At 42.4% G+C, this 19,792-nt stretch overlaps 1 protein-coding gene across 1 annotated transcript in view; it reads left to right on the forward strand.

Annotated features, from left to right (window-relative positions):
- Positions 1 to 19,792, forward strand: part of uhrf1bp1l (UHRF1 binding protein 1-like) — a 119,960-nt gene that overhangs the window by 59,702 nt on the left and 40,466 nt on the right. The window contains exons 10-14 of the mRNA XM_007907722.2: positions 1,636 to 1,815; positions 4,265 to 4,422; positions 6,564 to 6,705; positions 14,096 to 14,289; positions 17,215 to 18,704. Of these exons, the coding sequence (XP_007905913.1) occupies positions 1,636 to 1,815; positions 4,265 to 4,422; positions 6,564 to 6,705; positions 14,096 to 14,289; positions 17,215 to 18,704 (2,164 nt within the window). The remainder of the gene's footprint in view (positions 1 to 1,635; positions 1,816 to 4,264; positions 4,423 to 6,563; positions 6,706 to 14,095; positions 14,290 to 17,214; positions 18,705 to 19,792) is intronic.

Raw genomic sequence — 19,792 nt, forward strand, 5'->3', positions numbered from 1 at the left:
GGGCAATACAGCTGACAGTGTATCCAGCCTGGCTCATCAGCAGAACTTGGAAGGGCATTTGGAGCAGGGATTCTTCGCACACACCTCCTGTTAATCCTGCAAGCCAAGCCCTAATGGGAATAGTTGTCCTAGCTAGGCAATCAGAGGGAAAGCTTGCCAGACAATGCTCTCAATGGCAAGCTATGCAGTTTTAACTAGTTGGACTCCAGCAGCACCGCAACACACACTGTGGGGTCATCAAGCCTTGGCTCTTGCCAAACTGCGCCTAATACTTTCCGGAATTAGGTAAGCAGGATGCGTTGCTTCAGGGAGAGAGTGCGCATTCCATTCCAACAATGTATCTCTGGAATTCCCATGTGCAGGTGGGATGCATTGTAAAATTCTCAGTTTGGTTTGGATACTCTTAAGCATGGTGATGGGTTTCCACATATATCAGACACCTGGCTGACCAAAATGAATTGCCAACATATGCCTAATACTTTATGTGTATTAGGCACAGGTTAGCAAGAGCCAAGGCTTGGCTTCTGTTCCTAATACCTGTGCCTAATTAGATAAGCAGGATACGCCCCTCCAGGAAGAGAGTTTGCATTCCATTCCAACAAATAAATTTCCATGTGTGGTAAAATACATGGAATTCTCAGTTTGATTTAGATACTCTTAATTATGGTGATGGGTTTCTGCATGAGTCAGACACTTGACTGACCAAATAAAACAGTCCACAAGCGGCTGCCTTGATTCCTCGTCTGGGCTGAATAAGATGGAATAGCTGTGGCAGCAGCTGGGGTACTGCAATTGGCCTCAATATCCCTAGGTTAGAAAAATGAAATTAAATTGATGCTCATGATGACATTATTATTATAATAATGATTATAGATATGGCTCCCAAGATTTGGTTTTAAACCAGTTTTGACTGGTACCTTTCCTTTTCCTTTTTTTGAGCAGAAAAATGATTAAGGCACAATTTGTTTGTTAGATGGAGATCTATACTGCACTCTTCAACTGCAGTTAACTCAAGTGAAACGTTCTCCGTTGGTCAACAAACTTCCAGGTCTTTCCTGATCTTTCATCGCTTTCACCATCTTTCACCACTTGTGGGATCTTGATGTCTGCATCATTTGCCTACAAAATAGTCAGTCTTTCAACATGCTAAGCCACTATGAAAATATAAGCTCTTTGTTTATTCAACTTTGAGTAAGTTTATTTAATGTTACAGATCAAACAATGAATTTTAGTTTAAAAAAAACATAGAAACTGAAAAATTCCACCAGTCTTCTTCCCAAAACAGATTCAGATCCTACAAAAAATAAAAAATAGAAAAAAAATATTAAAGTTGATCAGCCTCCATTATTTTTCCTGAAGGAGGTGGGGATGCTGGGTTAATTGGAATTTTCAAGACTGAGTTCGATAGATATTTGTTTGGTAAGGGGTAAGGGGTATGGAAAAAAGATAGGTAAATGGAGTTGAGCTACAGATGATGGTGAAACTGATTTGAGGGGCTGAATGGCCTATTCTTGTTCCTATGATCCAATGATGCCTATCTTTTCAAAAAGAAAGCAAAAATTTTATTAAACGTCTATTGCAATTCAGGAGTTGCAGTTGGCTGCATTTCCCTGAAGTGATAAATTATATTTGCAGGGGACAATTGCCAGCACTGGATGCACTTCAATGAATCTACAAAAACCAGATCAAACTGGACAAAAGAATTACTGGAAGAATTCAAGTCCAATGTGGAAATGCTGAAACAAGCTGTGAAGGATTATAGCAAAAGCAAATCTGCGTCTTCACCTCCAATCGGCTCACCTCCGCACATAACAGGTACATAAGGCTTTTTTTTCCAAATTCTTTCTTTAAAAAAATTCTCCTCTAATTTTCTCTTGTCATTCCCCTTTACTTTTAAATCAACATCCAACATGAAGGCTCTATTTATATCAGGTGTCCCTCAGTAGTTGCAGCCTTCTTGATACTTCACCAGGAGTGCCTCTATTTTTAATTAATCAACTATTTTGTCAAACTCACATTTAGAATCCAAGAGAACTTCCATGAAAGCTCTGATAGCTTTCAGGGAGCACTTCAGTTTCTGGGTTAATGACAATGGCATTTTTGAAAGTCCAACTTGGTCATGCCACTCCAACTGAAGCTCTGATCACAAAGGTCTCCCAAGCATTTATCAATATACTTGGATGGACAACAACACTGCTATTTTCATAGGAGCTCATGGTCACTGGTCGGAAGTGCGGCACTTCCTGCATTTGTGTGTTGTAAGCAGGAAGCAGTGTCAGCAGCAGCTATTTTACATCGTATGTCTTTATATTTTTGGATCTGGTTTTATGGATCCAAATCATTGCATTACAACAGGGCAGACTATTATTTTTATACCATGAAGCAAAATTGTTACCAGCACCCCAGTTCTCCTTTGTTATGTTTTTGTAGTCGTCTGCTGTTAAACTTGTATCCCAATGACTTATTCTCCTCACCCAATCTTATTATCTTATTCGTGGAGTCCTGTAGCTCAGGGCTTAGAGCACTCGCCTTGCAAGCGAGAGACCTGGGTTTGATTTCCGCAGGGCGAAATGTTGGGCAAGTTTCCTTACTTCTGTAGCAGTAAGTAGGAACCTGATTGTTAGTCAATTGGCAGATCGCTTTTCTGGGGGCAAGAATGCCTTCAAAATAATTTTTAAAAAATAATTTGGTAAATCAATCCATGGCTATTTGTGAGACACTGTTGTGCGCAATTGGCTGCCCGTTTCGCCTACAAAATATACAGTCAATTCACTTTACAGTATATTCTGTGAAGCGCTTTGAGGCGTCTCAAAGATGTGATAAGGCACAAAATCAAATGCAGGGATCATTATTACTTGTATTTATTACCTTGCATTTATCATTATAAAATTGTACATGCCATTTGTCAATCCAACTCTTAAATCTATATGACCCACATATTTCCTTTTTTTTTACACAGTGTAATCAACATCAAACAACAACTTTCATATATATAGTACTTTTCATGTAGGACAACAACAACAACTTGCATTTATATAGTTCCATTCATGTGGGACAGCGTCCCGGAGTGCTTCACAGTGGTGGGGTCTGACCCTGAGCCAGGGGAAAGGGAGGGGGAGGTGATCGTAAGCACGATCAAAAAGGAAGATCTTTAGGCGGGATTTAAAAGTGGGAAGGGAGGGGGAACGGCGGAGGGATTGAGGGAGAAGGTTCCGAAGTTTCTGGGCAAGGTGGCTGAAGGCACGGCATCCGATGGTGGAGCAGAGGTAACGAGGGATGAACAGGAGGCTGGAGCCAGCCGAGCAGAGGCAGCGGATAGGGGAGTGGGGGGGAAGCATATCCGATAGATAGAGGTGTATAAGGGCATGAAGGGATTTGAAAACAAGTTAGAGGATCTTGAAATCAATCCGTTCAGTAATTGGGAGCCAGTGGAGCCTGGCAAGGACTGGTGTGATGGGGGTATGGAGTTTTGTGCGGGTGAGAATACGGGCGGCGGAGTTTTGAATGAATTGTATTTTATGTACTGTGGAGCTGGTGAGATCTTAACATCTGGTAGCGCTTCATAGAGATGGTTGGGTACTGAACGATGGGAGAGATGATCTTAGGTATGGTCAGAGGAGTGGGATTTAAAAACAGAGAGGGTGTGCGGTGGAGTGGTGGAGAGATGCAGTCCCAGAGATTGGAAATGTAGTTACTAAAGGGTAATCCACGATATTGGGATGGAGAAGGTAAGTGTATCAGGTGGGGTATGAGAAGATCACAGAGAAAGGGAGGTGCTAGAGCCTGTGGATGATTGAAGTAGGGAGACTAGTGAGGAATGAATGTGAGTTGGGAGGTAAGGAAGGCGGGCATGGGGGTTTAGGCAGCATTTTGTGTAAGGTAGGGATGGAGGAAGGCAATGTAGCGAGGATGAAGAAAAGTGGTCTTGGTGAGGGCCAGAACGCAAGGACAAATGGAGAGCTGAGGATTGAACCAAAGACCAGAGTTGAACACTGGCTTGGTGAGTTTGAGAGAAGTGCAAAGAAGGTTGAAGAGGTCAGAGCCAAAAATGAGTTGTCGGGAGCCGAAAAAGATCAATGGCGGTCCTAACTCAATTTCTAAGGCACCCACTGGTCACCTTGTTCCTTGCTGAAGACTTGTACATTTCCTGTTTATAAAGTCTTTGAAACCAAATTAACTCAAGAAAATAATGTCTGTCAGTTTATATATCAAAGGATTCTGTATCTTTCCTCTAAGTAAAGCTGTTTGTTTTTAATCCATACAGATACCACAGTTAGGCAGAAAATTGTAACAACAGGCAAAGAACAGATCCCAAAAGGGACCAGTTCTCCCAATTCTACAGCAACAACTGTTCAGCAATCAAAGACAAAACTGTTATCCAGCTGTTTTGTAATCAGAGTGGAGGATTTAAGTATTTATCAGGTGAGAACCAGATACTTTAAAGTTCTCTTTTACTTCACTTGTTACATTTTACATTGTCTAAAAACTTCACAGAGATTGTATTAAAAAAGAAAGGTAAGATGGAAACATGGTACAAAAAGAGTAAAGTTGTCCCCATTTAGTTCTGCACATTTACGTATCTTTCAAATCTTTCAGTGTCTTTTTTCACTATCCTTCCTCATTTTTTATCATTCTCTCATGCTTTGCCTTTTGATTATCCTTCCCTTAGTGGTATTTGTTCTTGTTTGTCTTTCTCTTAACTTTCCTTCCTTTCTTCCTTGCGTAAATTTCCAGTGCACGGGTTGACAAGGACGTCACATAGTCAGATTAGGTGTTAAAATTATGATTTTATTGTTTGATACAAGTTAGCAGGCACAGATTAAATAGCATGGTTATACACTGGTTGGATATCAGTAGTTTCTATCTGTAAGCAATATGTAATCACATTCAATAAATCTTACATCAAATACATACACATTTCAGGGTTAGTATTGCCGAGTTGAAATGGTGCCTGGATGCGAGGAGGTGTAATTATACTACTGGGTTTTCTGGGCTTTTGCCTGGAGATCACTTCAAGGTCTACTCTTTTTCCTGCCTTACACAGCTTTCTCTCTCTCTCTCTCTCTTTGTGTCTTTCGTTCCCTTTGTCTGGCTGCACTTTGAGTTTGATGGTCGGATGTGTTGATCCCTTTTTGAGCTGATGATCTGAACTGCTACAGATTGGCTGTATCCTTTCGAAACTCCGCTCCTCTCTGTTACTATTCTTTTACTGGTTCAATCTCCTGTCGTTCGGTTACCTAAGTTCCAGTACGCACAGCAACTAGTCACTTGGTAACACTGATTCCTGAACAGTCCCGGTGTCGGCGGTTTGCATGCCCTCTGAATCAGCAGAGCTAAACTGTCCCTCCTCGACGATTCGCTCCTCCTGTCTTCCGTACTCTTCTCCGAAAACCTTCTCTTTGGTGTCTTGTTCCGAATCCCCAATACCGGCAGTAAGCACGGTAGTCGGTTGCTCTTTTCCTGCTCTGAGTCCTGATAGTCAGAGTTCACATGCCCCCGAGTCCACTGAGCCAGCTGCCCTCCTCTCTTGGGTGCTCCTCCTTTCTTCGATATCTTTCCTTTCTAAGTTTCCTATCTTTATACCGTTCTAGCAGCATCGGCACAATAACCAGATTCTTCCTAATCGGATCTGGTCATTGTACTGCGTCTCTTATCTCCTGACCCTTGGTAATTCATTTTAGCTCCGCATTCTCTTACAAACAAATTGACTTTTTATATTTTGTTTTAATGTAAACACAATGGGAAGGGAAGCAAGAGCAAAGATTAAAAGTTTGCATTGTATACATGTAAAGTTTTAATCCTTGTTCTTGGTTCCCTTTCAACAGAAATTGCTCCCAATAAACTTTCCTTTAATAAGTGGCTTTAAAGGCTGTTTTTCCAGCTAGTGCACGGTTACAATTCTGTAGATAATACAAAACTGTATTATGGAAAAAGAGACACAAACGACAAGTGAACTGTCAACAATGCTTAGAACTTGACTTTCCTTCAGCTGATGCGATATAGGACTCAACTTTGTTCTAGAGGAGGAAAGCTGTATCATGTGTGTGAAAATTAGTGTGTGTGTGTGTAGCCAGTGATAGTTAACATGTTTGATGGTGCTGATCCCTGGTTCAGACCTAGTAACAGAGACTGGATACATTTAGGAAGTATGCAAAGTAGAATGAATCTTGGGTAATTGGCTGGAAAAGTTGCCCTGACCTACCTCTACATTTTCAGGCTCGATGCATTCCATAGTTCCCCTTCCCATTGCCTCGCTGATTATATAATCCAATTTGTTGTTGTAGAAAGACCAGGTGAAAATCTAAAGCTGAGAAGGTATGACTGTGTACAAAATAAGTGACAATGGGCAGACACCATGGTGCTTATGACTGACTTTCGAAACCTAATTGTATTAAAAATTCTTGTGTCTCAGGTGAAACCTTAAGCTTACAGAGCGCAGTATACTCTGGAGATCTTACAAGATATTGTGTACTCTGGAAATTATAGTACCTTAGGAAGTGCTGGTGAGATCACTGTGACAGAATTCTTTTTATGAAGGTCTTTTTAATTTGTTCCTTCTGTAGGTTTCCACAGCAGACCAGCGCCGAGCTTTCCCCAAGACAATGATCTCCTGCAATAAGAAGTCTTTATACCTCCCACCGGAGATGTCAGCTATTCATATTGAATTCACCGAATATTATTTCCCGGATGGAAAAGATTTCCCCAGTAAGAGCTTTTTGAATGATAATATTTATTATGTGATGTATTTTAATGTATGACGGAAGGAAAAGGGCTTACACTATAAAGCTGGCGTCCCTTTGGAGAACAGGTCAATGTCAATTTTGAGCTATAATAATAATAATAATAATAATAATAATCCTTGCATTTGATATAGCGCTTTTCACGTCAGGAGGACGTCCCAAAGCGCTTCACAGAACACACTGTAAAGTGAATTGACTGTATATTTGTGGGCGAACGCGGCAGCCAATTGCGCACAGCAATGTCCCACAAACAGTCGTAGATTGAAAATGACCAATTTAATTATTGTTTTTGGTTTTTTGGAGGGATTATTATTAGGCGTGTGGAGTAAGGAAACTTGCCCAAGGTTTCGCCCTGCCTGGAATTGAACTCAGGTCTCTCACTTGCAAAGCGAGTGCTCTAACCACTGAGCTACAGGACTCCACAAATATGGAGTTTGTGAAGCTATGATAAATCTTTGTGCGAGAAGCTAACCAAATAAGTCACCTTGACCAAAGTCATGAGTGACCAGACTCAGAAATAGAGATGTTTATCATTCCTCAGTTCACAATCTTGTAAGTGAAATTAAATAATTTCTTATCGCACAAGCTACGCTGTATTGAATATTGTGCAGAGTAGTAGTGGTTAATTTAAGAGCCAGGTTGCCACTTGCTTTCTTTTGCTGCTTTAAAAAACAGGAGATTTAGTCCATGGGTAAATTGTGTTTACTGCAGTCTGTCAGGAAGGCAAGCGCATTCGTAGCAACCGCAGTACTTCTCTTCTAAAATGTTGTTTCCCATAAAAATGCAAAGCTTGGGGACCCCATAGTGTGTGTTGGGGTACTGATGCAGTCAATCCACATAGCTTGCCATTGATATTGCTGTCTGGCAAGCTTTCCCGCTGCTTGTCCAGCTCGGACCACCCTACCTATCAGGGCTTTGGATTGCAGGGTTAACAGTAACTGTTAAAAGTGGGATGACTCCCTGCCCCCAGTGACTGGCCTGCCCTTCCAGGTCCTGCCAATGAGCCAGCTGATGACTGAACTGTCATCAGCAGTGCCCTGGAATACTGCGGATTAGCCTGGCTTAGGAACTGGACTACCGAGACTGTCACAAAAGAGCTGGTTCGATTCTGACATTCCGTTGTCAGGCACGTCTCCTTGGAACCAGTTCAGTTCCAAGGAGACCCTGCTTACCTTCCCCCCCCCACTCCCTGTTCAGCATTACCTCTGTCTTTCTGTCTGCAGCTTGGGTACACATCCCTTTCCATTGAGCGATGGTTCCACCAGTTGGAGGTGCGGAGTTTAAGCAACAGCTGCTTGCCTCTGTGTAGGCCAATCAAGGTGGATTCCAGTGCTGAATGTGTGTTCACGACAGCTTTACACAACAGCTTGTGACATGCCAGCCACTTTGATGTTCTTGAGGTCCAAGTCCAATGCTGTGTACCAGGCCTACTCAGCACCAGATGCTCAATCCAGGTCCTCATGCAAGGGGCCTTGGCAAACAGATGTGCCCGCTGTAATTTGTTGTTGTTGAAGCCGATACTCCCTCCAAGGTGCTTAGTGACAGGTCAGTGTAGGTCGCAGCCCTCCCCTCCCTGCAACCGCTTTCTGTGTTTACCACAAATGCAGCTCACCGCTGATCCTGGACTTTGCAGATGGGTCAGAGGAAGTTCTCTCCGCTGCATCCTTAGGAGCTCAAATCCATAAAGGAGGGTTGTTTGCAGACCCGTATTGTATGCCACAAGCCTGACCTATATAGGGACCTTGTTGTCCTTGAAGAGGGATGAGCGTGAACAGAGTGCCCGTCAATCCTTCTCAGTCCGGTCCTCCGGGCTGAAGTTAGTGTCTACCAAACCCTGAGGTACCGATAAGAGTCATCGATTGGGTCTTATGCCTCTTTTATCTTCCAATCAATTTCCTCAATGTTTTCCCTTGGGCTGTACAGAACCATGATTCCGCACTTGGGGGTGTCTACCACCATGTCTCACCATTTGGCCCAGTGATCAAGATGTCGGGGGCAGTGCAGAAGGACCCCAGATGAGTCCAACAGGCACTTCTGAAAACAGAAGAGCTGCAATCCTGTTAAAGAGACTTGGAACAGATACGGATACACCAACACCTTGTTGATGAATACATTAAAAAATGGGCAGCCTTGCCTTCTCTCCTTTCCAGAGGGATGCACTCAGTGAGTCCACTTTCTACCCTTATGCAGATCTTGGAGCTGGAATATACATTCCAGATATAATCCAGGATTCGGCCATGTACTCCCATAGCTTCCAGTTTCATCATTGAATCATAGAATTATACAGCATAGAAGGAGGCCATTTGGCCCATCATATCTGTGCTGGCTCTTTGAAAAGAGCTATCAAAATCAATCCCATTCCCCTGCTCTTTCCCCATAGCCATGTAAACTTGTCCTCGCCAAATAATTATCTACTCTCTTAAAAGTTGTTATCGAATCGGCTTCCACCACCCCTTCAGGCAATGCACTCCAGATCTGAACATCTCTGTGTGAAAAAATTTCTCCTCACCTCCCCACTGTTTATCCTAACAACTATTTTAAATCGGTGTCCTTGGGTTACCGATCCATCTGCCAGCGGAAATCGTTTCTCCTGGTTCACTATCGAACCCCCCCTATAATTTTGAAAACTTCTATTAAATCTCCTCTTAACCTTCTCTGTTCCAAGGAGAATATTCTTAGCTTCTCTGGCCTCTCCTTATAACTGAAGTCCCTCAGTCCTGGTACCATCCTGGTAAATCTCCTTTGGAGGCACCCCCTCCAATGCCTTGACATGCTTCCTAAAGTGTGGTACCCAGAAGTGAACACAGTACTCTAGCTGAAGGCTAAACGGTGTTTTATAAAGGTGTTTGATCATAACTTCCTGACTTTTGTATTCTATGCCCCTATTTATAAAGCCGAGTCTCCCGTATGCTTTTTTAACAGCTTTATCTATCTGTCCTGCCACCTTCAAAAATTTACTTGTATGAACCCCCAGGTGTCTCTGTTCCTTCTCTCCGTTTAAGATTGTACCATCAGCTTATATTGCCTCTCCTCATTCTTGCTCCCAAAATGCATCACTTCACATTTCTTTACATTAAACTTCATCTGCCACCTATCTGCCCATTTTTCCTCGTCACTGCTTACTGCTGTTCCTAGCTCAGTATCATCTGCAAACTTGGAGATTGTACTCCCTATACCCAAGTTCAGGTCATTTATATTGATCAAAAATAGCAGTGGTCCCAATACCGATCCCGGGGAACACCATTGCACATTTCCCTCCAGACAGAAAAATAGCTGTTCACCACCACTCTCCATTTTCTGTCTCCCAGCCAGTTCTATATCCATGCTGCCACTGTCCCTTTAATACCACTGGGCTTCTATTTTACTTCTATGTCTCTTTATTGGCATTTTTGTTAAGCGCCTTTTGAAAATCCATATAAACTGCATCAACCCAATCATCCGCCCTCTCCGTTACTTCATCAAAATCTCTTGTCAGGTTTGTGAGACGATATTTCTTCAACAAATCAGTGTTGGCTGTCCGTTATTAACCCATATTTTTCTAAGTGAAAATTTATTTTGTCTGTCTCCTCTAGAAGTTTCCCCACTACTGACATTAGGCTGAATGGCCTATACTTCCCGGGTTTATCTTTCTGCCCCTTTGCCTTTCCCAGGTTTATCTTTCTGTTCCTATGGGGGAGTAACATTTTCAACCCTCTAGTCCTGTGGCACACTCCGGTGTCCAAGGAGGATTAAAAGATTGTGAATAGAGCCTCTGTTATTTCCACCCTTACCTCCCTCAGTAACCTAGGATGCATCCTGTCCGGACCGAGTGACTTATCTATTTTGAACACCGTCAACCTTTTTTGCTACCTCCTCTCTGTTTATTCTTATCCTATCCAATTTCTCTATCCTCTCCTCCAATACTGTGGCATTGGCTGCATCCTCTTCTTTTGTGAAGACAGATGCAAAGTACTCATTCAGTACGTCAGCCATGCCCTCTGCCTTCACAAGACAATTTTCTCTTTGGTCCCTAATTGGCTCCACCCTACCCTTGACTAATTTTATTCTTTATGTACTTATAAAATACCTTAGGGTTCCCTTTTATGTTACCCACTAATCTTTTCTCATACAATCTCTTATTTTCCTTTTTCATTTCTCCTCTGTACTTTCCATATTCTATTTGACTATCTTCTGTATTTTGGACTTGACATTTATCACAAGCCTCCTTTTGCTGTTTTATTTTAATCCCTTATTCATCCAGGGAATCTATTGGTTCTGTCCCCGAACTATCTCCTTGAAGGCTCATTAGCTGTTTTTCCTTCCAGTATTTCTTTCCAGGCCACCTTGACTAGTTCCCTTTTTAACTCACTGAAATTAGCCCTCTTACAGTTGAGTATCTACACCTTTGATTGCTCCTTGTCCCTTTCCATAAGTACTCCAAACCTAATGATGTTGTGATCACTGTTGTCCAGATGGTCTCCTACTGAAACCTGCTACACTTGCCCCACTTAATTGGCCAGAACTAGATCCAGCACTGGTTCCTTCCTCGTTGGGTTGGAAACATACAGAAAGTTATCCTGCTCACATTTCACGAATCCTTGCCCCTACTTGCCCTTTACACTGTTATTTTGCCAGTCTTTGTTAGATTAATTGAAGTCCCCTATTATCACTACTCTTGGTTTTGCATCATGTGGGTCTCATGAGGAAACTTGGTCGAAAGCCTTGTGAAAGTCGATGAAAGCAACATAGGCGGTTTTTCCCTCAGCCTTATGGCTTCCGCGATCTCATACAGTTCCACACATTTCTCACACGTTCTTCACAAAAACGGTATCCAGCCTGCTCCTTCCTAATTATACTGAGAATCTCCAATGTGTGTGCTATACATGCAGTGACTATGTGAACACCACTTTAAGAGCCACTGAAATCAGTGGGATCCCTCTAGTTATCGGTTTCACTGGGGTCACCCTTTCTGTGGATAGACACCACAATTGCCCTCTGGAACACTGACGGTTGCGTGCCTCAGAAAGAATCCTGTTGAGCAGCGCTAAGAGGGCAGCTCCAAGGCAAGTTTGGGATTCCTAGGTTGGACCTGTAAGATCCTCACCATTCTCCATCTCCATCCTCAGAGCAGCTTTTAGGAATTTACCGTTGATGCTGTCCACACCATCAGGTTTACCATTGGCAATGTGCTGCAGTGTGGAGTCCACCTCCTCCCAGCAGATTGGGTCATTTAGGCCTTCAATCTGGTCCACGTCTCTCGCCAGCTCCTGCAGCCTCCATGAAGATGGTCTCTGCTACAGCCTGTTGGGTTAGAACCAGCTCCATGTAATGTTCCCTCCAGACCCCAAGGAATCCCTCATGGTCTGTTGTAGAATACTGAACTTGTCCAATACTGGTACGGGCCCAGAAAGGCCCCTCTGGTAGTAAACAGAGCTGTGTGGAATAAGGGAACTTTCCTAAGGTTTTGCCCCATCTGGGAATCAAACCCAGGTCCTCTCACTTGCGAGGCAAGTGAGCTAACCACTACGCTGCAGGACACCAAAATATACAGTGAATTAAACATTTTGTGTTGTTCCGTCCACCATCTGTCCAAAAACCTTTAATAGAATGATTTTTATAAGTGCTACATTTATATTGGTTGGCCATGATATTCAGAGCTATAAAACTAGCTGCCAGGAAATGCTCCTGCCACAGTAGTTTAATATATTAACCTTATTTGTGAAATGTTTTAAATGTATTGACTATTTGTTTTTTTTGACATTCGTTGCGGCTTTCCATTGTAGCAACATGGAATGTGTTGGACAGATTCTAAAACAATCTACATCAATGTTCAGTTGTAGATCTACTTTTCTTTGTACAGGTATTATCATTACCTCTGCAAAGTGATTTGGTTTTAAATTGGAACAATCATCTAACTTTGTCACAAGTTGATTCCTGCATGGAATTTGTAGATTGTGGCTGGAAGAACAATATTGAGTTTAGCTAAAATATTTTAAAAGTGGTGTTTTAACAATGGTGTGAGTTGAATGTTAAACATGAACACTAGAAATTTCATAAGATTTGGAAATAGTGGAAACATCTTAAAACTAAGGTTTGTGCCAGGATAGAATAGAGTTCATCATCATCAAAGTAATTTAATAATATTGTACATTCATATCTTTTTTGAACTTCAACTAAACTGTAAAAGCTAAAACATTTTTTAAAAAAGTATATTTTAACCAACATAATCCAGTCTGTAAATCAAGTTGGTAGGTTAATCTTTTTTTCACTTTGTTGGAAGGAAAATATGGTTATAATATTTTTTTCAATTACTCAGATGTAACTGTCTCGCACCTCCTGACGTGAAATGTAACTTTGTATTGTATGTGTCAGCAAACACTAAATGGAGCATAGTAATGTGACTTATAACCCGTCCAGCACCTTGGGATGTGACATGACATGATAAGCACTATGTCAATGTAATTTGTTGTTGTTGATATTTAGGGCAATAGTTCACTCTGTTCAAAAGTTGTTGAAAAGATAAATGCATTTGCGATCTTATTCATAATATAGTGTGTTATGTTTAGGGTTATCATCTTATTCAATCACCTTGGCAAATCACCCTGACGACTATTTAACTTAAAGTATCAGACTTTATGATATTTAAACCTGTGAAGGGAATGGGTAATCATAGAATCATACAGCACAGAAGGAGGCCATTCAGCCCATCGTGTCCGTGCCGGTTCTTTGAAAAAGCTGTTCAAATTAAATCCACTCCACCACGCTCTCCCGATAGCCCTGCAAATTTGTCCTCCCCTAACATCTATTCTCTCTTGTAAGTTGTTATCGGATTGGCTTACTTTCAGGCAATACATTTTCAGATCTGAACAACTCGCTATGTGAAAAAATGTCTCCTTAAGCGTTACACTTTCCATAAGATTTTATGACATTTCATAATTTCTGATTAGCTATTCAAGGACTCTATGCCTTAAAATTAGGGTTGCTGATTTTTGAACAAACAATTCCATAGATAATATTGACATTTATGTTACCTTTATTTTTAATTTTTCATTATCTTTTTGACTACTGCATCATGTTGTCACTTCCATGACACGCAAGAAATAATATCAGACCATTTTTATCATTCAAAAAAGTATAACGGTGGGAAGTCATACTTTTCTGATTTGGAGAAATTGGTAAATATGGCAAACATGGCAATTTTTACCAATTAAAATTAGAAAGTGGCAAGGCGATTTATAGTTGTGCCTCATTGGGTGGGTGGGGGCGGAAATCAGATACATACAATTCTGAGGTTCAGGGGGCTTTGTCTTTTTTCGAAGAAAATTGTATCTTTTGGTACCTAATTTTTTAATTCAATTTCCTCTTTTCCTCTGCAGTCCCTTCCCCCAATCTGTATGTACAGATGAATGCGCTTCAATTCACTCTCGACTCCAGGAGCATGCTCTGGCTAAATCAGTTTGTACTAGATCTGCATCAAAGTCTGGAACAGTTCACAGCAAACTACAATCTTGATGACAATGGGAAAAAAGACGAACATGTTGACATTCGTGTTGATGGGCTCATGCTTAAGGTAAATGAAGATTAAATAATGCAATTTGGAATCAACAGTATGTTGTGGTTTTAAGTTCATTATATAATGTAATTTTTAACACTTTAACCACACTTGGGAAGGAATAGCCTTTGCTTCCACCCATTTCCACATGCCTTTTTGTAGTTGAATTCTGTGCACTCGGTATGCAGTGTCTGATTGATTTTTGATAGACTTCTGAACCAGATTGCTCTCTTCAGAATTGCTTATCTGTTTCCGTGTATGACAATCAAAACAGCAGTTTGCTTCCACAAATTATTCATGCAGTTATTTCCTGCAATTTGCCAAAAACAATACATCAGATCTTTCTTAAAGTAAAAGGAGCTTATTACCTTCAGAAGAAATTGATGAAGGAAAAATAACATTACTCCTTTTCTAATTTCCCACACAGAACAATATATTACTCCCAACAAACAAACAAATTACATTTCTTTAGCGCCTTTCATGTCGGGAGGACATCCAAAAGCACTGAACAGTCAGGGATTTGGACCCGAGCAGGGGGATGGGATCAGGAGGGGGTGGAGAGCAGGAAGTGTAGGGGTAGGAAGGTGGCCGAAGGCGTGGTCAAAGAGGAGGGTCTTGAGACCTGCCTTGAAGGAGGCAAGGGAGGGAGCAAGGTGAATGGACTGTGAGATGGAGTTCCAAAGGGTGGGGCCAGAGAGGTTGCAATACCTGAACTGCTGATGTGGGGTGGACCGGGTGGGGGACGTGGAGCAGGCTGGAACCTGTTGAGCAGCGGGAGAGGAAAGGTTGACATGGGGTTAGCAGGTCACAGAAGTAGGAAGGAGCAAGGCGGTGGAGGGCTTTGAAGGCTAGGACAAGGATTTTGAACTCTCTTCCCTGGGAGATGGGGAGCCAGTAGAGCCGGGCGAGGATGGGGATGATAGGGTCATGGAGCCTGATGCGGGAGAGGACACAAGCTTCAGAATTCTGAATGATCTACAGATTGTGGAGGGAAGACTTGAGAAGGCCAACAAGCACGGAGTTGGCAGAGTCGAGCCTAAATGTAACATATGCATGGATGAGGGGCTGAGGGGAGAGGCAGTGGTGGAGCCGTGTGATGTTGCACAGGTGGGGGAAGGCAGAGCGGATCATGGCATGGACATGGGGTAGAAAGGACAGTTGAGAATCAAACAAGATGTCAAGGTTCCGGACTGGCTCAGTGAGGTGCAAAGAGCATCCATGGATGGTATGGAGGCACTAACGGGAGCCAATCAGGAGTGCGTTTGTCTTGTTGACGTTCAACTGGAGAAAGTTAGCTTTCATCCAGGACTTGATGTCTGACAGACATTCTGTCAGGACAACAATGGACCTGGGTGGAGGCAGAGATATAAAGTTGGGTGTCTTCTGCATACATGTCTGAGATGATGTCACCAAGAGGGAGCATGTAGATGTTGAAGAGGAGGGAACCTTAGGACAGAGTCCTGAGAACACCCCCCCCTCCCCCCCGAGACAATGCAGGGGCTGAAGGAGAAGCTGTTTGTGGAGACAAAGTGGAAACGGTGTGAGAGGTAAGATCTGAACCAGTCAAGGACAGGACCATGAAAGTTGAAGTGAGAGGAGAAGCGGTGGAGGGAAGAGTGGTCAACAGTGTCAAAGGCAGCAGAAAGGTCAAGGAGGCAGAGGAGATAGAGGGAGCCCTGGTCCCAGATGGACAAAATGTAATTTGTCACTTTGACCAAGGCTCTTTCTGTGTTGTGGGCAGCACGGAAACCCGATTGGAGGTGTTTGTGAAGGGAGTGGCGGGAGAGGAAGAAGTGAAGCTGGGACAACTCATTCCAGGATCTTGCAAAGGAAAGGAAGGTTGGAGATGGGGCTGTAATTGAAGAGCAGGGATGGGTCCAACGAAGGTTTTTTGAGTATGGGGGTGATGACTCTTTTTAAGGGGGTGAGAACGGTGCTGGGGACAAGAGGAGGTTGATGATGTCTGTAGGTAGAGGCGCAAGGAGGTGGAGCTGGGAGGTAAGGAGAGGGGTAAGGATCCTGTTGAGGGAGTAGATCGTGGGTTTTATTTGGGTCATAATGGTGGTGAGAGAGAAGGGCGAAACAAGTTTGAAGATGTGTAGGGATGGATGGGTACAATACAAAATTACATTTGTATAGCGCGTTCACGTCAGGAGGAGGTCCCAAGACGCTGGGTAGGGGCAGGAATGTGAGGCGGATGAGGTGTGGGTAGCAGTTGGAAGGGCAGATTTTCGTCTTGAGGAAGTCCAGCATCTCCTCGCATTTGGAATTGGAGGAGAGGATGGGCGACGCATGAGAGGGTGGGCGGAGGAACAGGTTGGTGATGGAGAAGCCGAGCCCAGACATGTCCTTGGCCTCCCAAGATTAGCTTGGAGTAAAAGGATGATTTAGAGTCACATGCTGTCCAAAAGCCCCCAAACCACCTGCTCCAAGAACTTTCAAGAACTCAGCTCTAGCATGAATGAACTTCAATTTAAAATGCAACATCAAGTGGTGAATTGCTGCTTTTTCACAAATCAAATAATTTCTGGATGGTAAGATGCCAGCTTACTTTTTTCAGGTGATTATAGTACAGATTGATGATCATTATAAGAACCATGAAACAATAGAACCTGCTTGTTCTCTTTTTTGTATTGAAGGTTGAAGATGATTGTGCTGTGAAATGAGTATTTAATCTCTTCAACCCACAGCTGAGACAGCACCAGTTAGATGTATTTTAGACATATCTAGATTTTTTATTTCTACTCCCTTTCCATAAGAAATATATGATCAGAATCAGTGAACCAGGGAAAATACATTTGGAATAGGATATTGATCTGAATTTTACTTCAAAAAATCTTTGTAAATTTTTTTTGCATATTAGAAGAGAAAACAGTTATATGATGAAATTTACTTCAACTTATTTTTTTCAGACTTTGAAACATAATTGTTTTACTTTTTCAGTTTATTGTTCCAGCTGATAAGGGACCTGATGACCATCAAGACCACCCACAATCAATTTCTATTCAGACAGCAGAAGTAATTGCCACAAACACAAGACATTCACCAAACTGTACATGCACTGACCTGGAGACCATACTGCAGGAATTCAAAGATGAGGAGGTTTTTAGCAAAACATTCACAACCTTTCCCAAATCCGAGGATAGTTTTAACTTACTGCACCCAGTATTTCAAAGGCACGCCCATGAGCAAGACACCAAGTTGCATGATATTTATAAAGGATTTGTTAATCCACAGTTGAGTACGAATGCACTGAAAACATCTGCTGCTACTGACCTTTGGGCGGTGCATTTCTCTCAATTTTGGGTGGACTATGAAGGTATGAAGAGTGGAAAAGGAAGGCCTGTTGGGTTTGTGGATTCTTTCCCTCTTTCAGTATGGCTTTGCCAGCCCAACAGATTCATAAAGTCACAAAGATCAATCTCGTCATCCAGACAATTAACTGCCTTAATTCCAAAGAGTGAATCTAGTGACCTGAGTGTTCGCTTGCAGCGTAAGAAGCTCTTAAGGGATTACTACAGCATGGAAGCAGAGCCTTTTACCAATGGACTGGGGAAGCCCTATTCTTTGGATGGTATTTCGGGTTTGAAATCCACGCAATCTCCTTTAGATGCAGATATTCATGTTCTTGTGTATGTGCAAAAGCACGTGAGCATACAGGTTAATCATCATCAGTATCGCTTCTTACTGAATCTCCAGCAATCAATGAAAAGGCTGCAGGAACAGTTGCAGAAGAATGTAGAGAAAGTAACTGGAAAGCCTGCAGCAGAAACAAAAGTTTGCATTGGAATGTTACTTAAGAGCACTGAAGTGGCATTAATGCTTCTTCCACTGCCTCAGTATGAAGCAGACGGTAAAGCTTCAGCTGAGAACATAAGTCCTATAGAATCTGATCTTTCACCTTCTGAAAGCAGGGATACTTTAGCAGCAGAGAACTATTTGCTGACAGCTGATCCAAGTGCCGACCATTTCAACAAAAGGAATGACAGAGCTGAAGACACAGATTTAAGTACTGTTGCTTCCATGGACCCTGTGCTTTCTAAATCTTATAGTGACTCTGCTTTAGTAAAAAATATAGTAGCACAGCCCTTTTTTGATGTCAGTCAGTTTCCAGCTAAATCAAATATCCCTGGAGGGATTGATGGAACTAGTTCAGAGAATAACAATCAGGCCAGGAGACCATCAGGTCCATCAAAGGCTGAAGTTCCCTGTGGTTCTCAAAGCATGGACCCACTGAATGTTTGCACAATAAACAAAGATGAATACAGCAATCTTACTGTGTCTAAAGAGAATGGCCCAGAAGAAATCTCAAGTATTTTGCAAAATAAACAAAATAGAACAGAAGAATCATTAAATGATTTAACAGATCATGACCAAGAGAACCGCCTGCAATTGCAAAATGATAAAAGCAAAGAAAAATTACTTTCACCAAGGTTGGTGTTACCTCATATTAAGATACACAATTTTTTGAAGTCTGACCGATCATGGCAGCAGTAAGTAAGAGGGGCGATGCCCAAATGGAGATGCTGAAAATGGCTGGCGCTTCTCTTACTATTGCATCTGTGGTGTTTGTGAAATGTTGATTCTGGACTGGCTTTGAATCCATGCATGTGTCACATAATTGTGCGCATGCTCTTTTGCTTCAAGAGTGTGAAATTAACTGAGCTTGAAGTGGAACAAAGTTAGCAGAAGCCGAGAATAGCGCTGATTTTCGAATCACATGTCAATATCTGCTAACGTGACATTGTGTGCTGGAGTCCTATAGCTCAACGGTTAGAGCACTTGCCTCGTAAGCAAGAGACCTGGGTTCTATTCCCAGGCAGGGTGAAATGTTGGGCAAGTTTCCTTACTCCACACCACCCTGTTTACCTAGCAGTAAGTAGGAACCCATTGTTATTCGATTGGCGGATCGCTAATAATCCTCAAAAAAAAAAAAAAATTTGGTCTCTCAATCCACGACTGCTTGTGCGCAATTGGCTGCCGCGTTTCTCCCACAAATATACAGTCAATTAATTTTACAGTATATTCTGTGAAGCACTTTGAGAAGTCTAGAAGACGTGAAAAGCCCTATATCAAATGCAAGGATTATTATTATTATATAGCAGGTAGTCCTGCCACAACAGACAGTGACCCACATTGATTGGGAGAGAAAGGGATTGAGAGGGGGAGAGAGACGGGAGGGGGACATCCTCATCTCCCCCCTCACTCACTCTCATATACACTTCCTCTCTCAATTACTCTCCCTCACTCCCCCCCCTTTCAGTCACACACACTCTCCCCTCTCAAACTCTGTCTCATTCACCCTCTCTCAACGTTTCTCTCCCCTACTCCCTCACATTCACTCCCTGTTCCCTTACACTTTCTCTCTCACACTCTCTCTCCCCCTCTCCCACTCTCTTACTCTCTCAATATCTCTCTCTGTTCTGTCCCTCTCTCAATTACTCTCTCGGTCTCTCTTTCACTCCCCCTTTCTTACCTCTCTCACATACATACTCTCTCTCCCCCCTGACCCCCCTCTCTC

The sequence above is a fragment of the Callorhinchus milii genome, unplaced genomic scaffold (assembly GCF_018977255.1).
Source record: "Callorhinchus milii isolate IMCB2004 unplaced genomic scaffold, IMCB_Cmil_1.0 Scaffold5, whole genome shotgun sequence".
NCBI lineage: Eukaryota > Metazoa > Chordata > Chondrichthyes > Chimaeriformes > Callorhinchidae > Callorhinchus > Callorhinchus milii.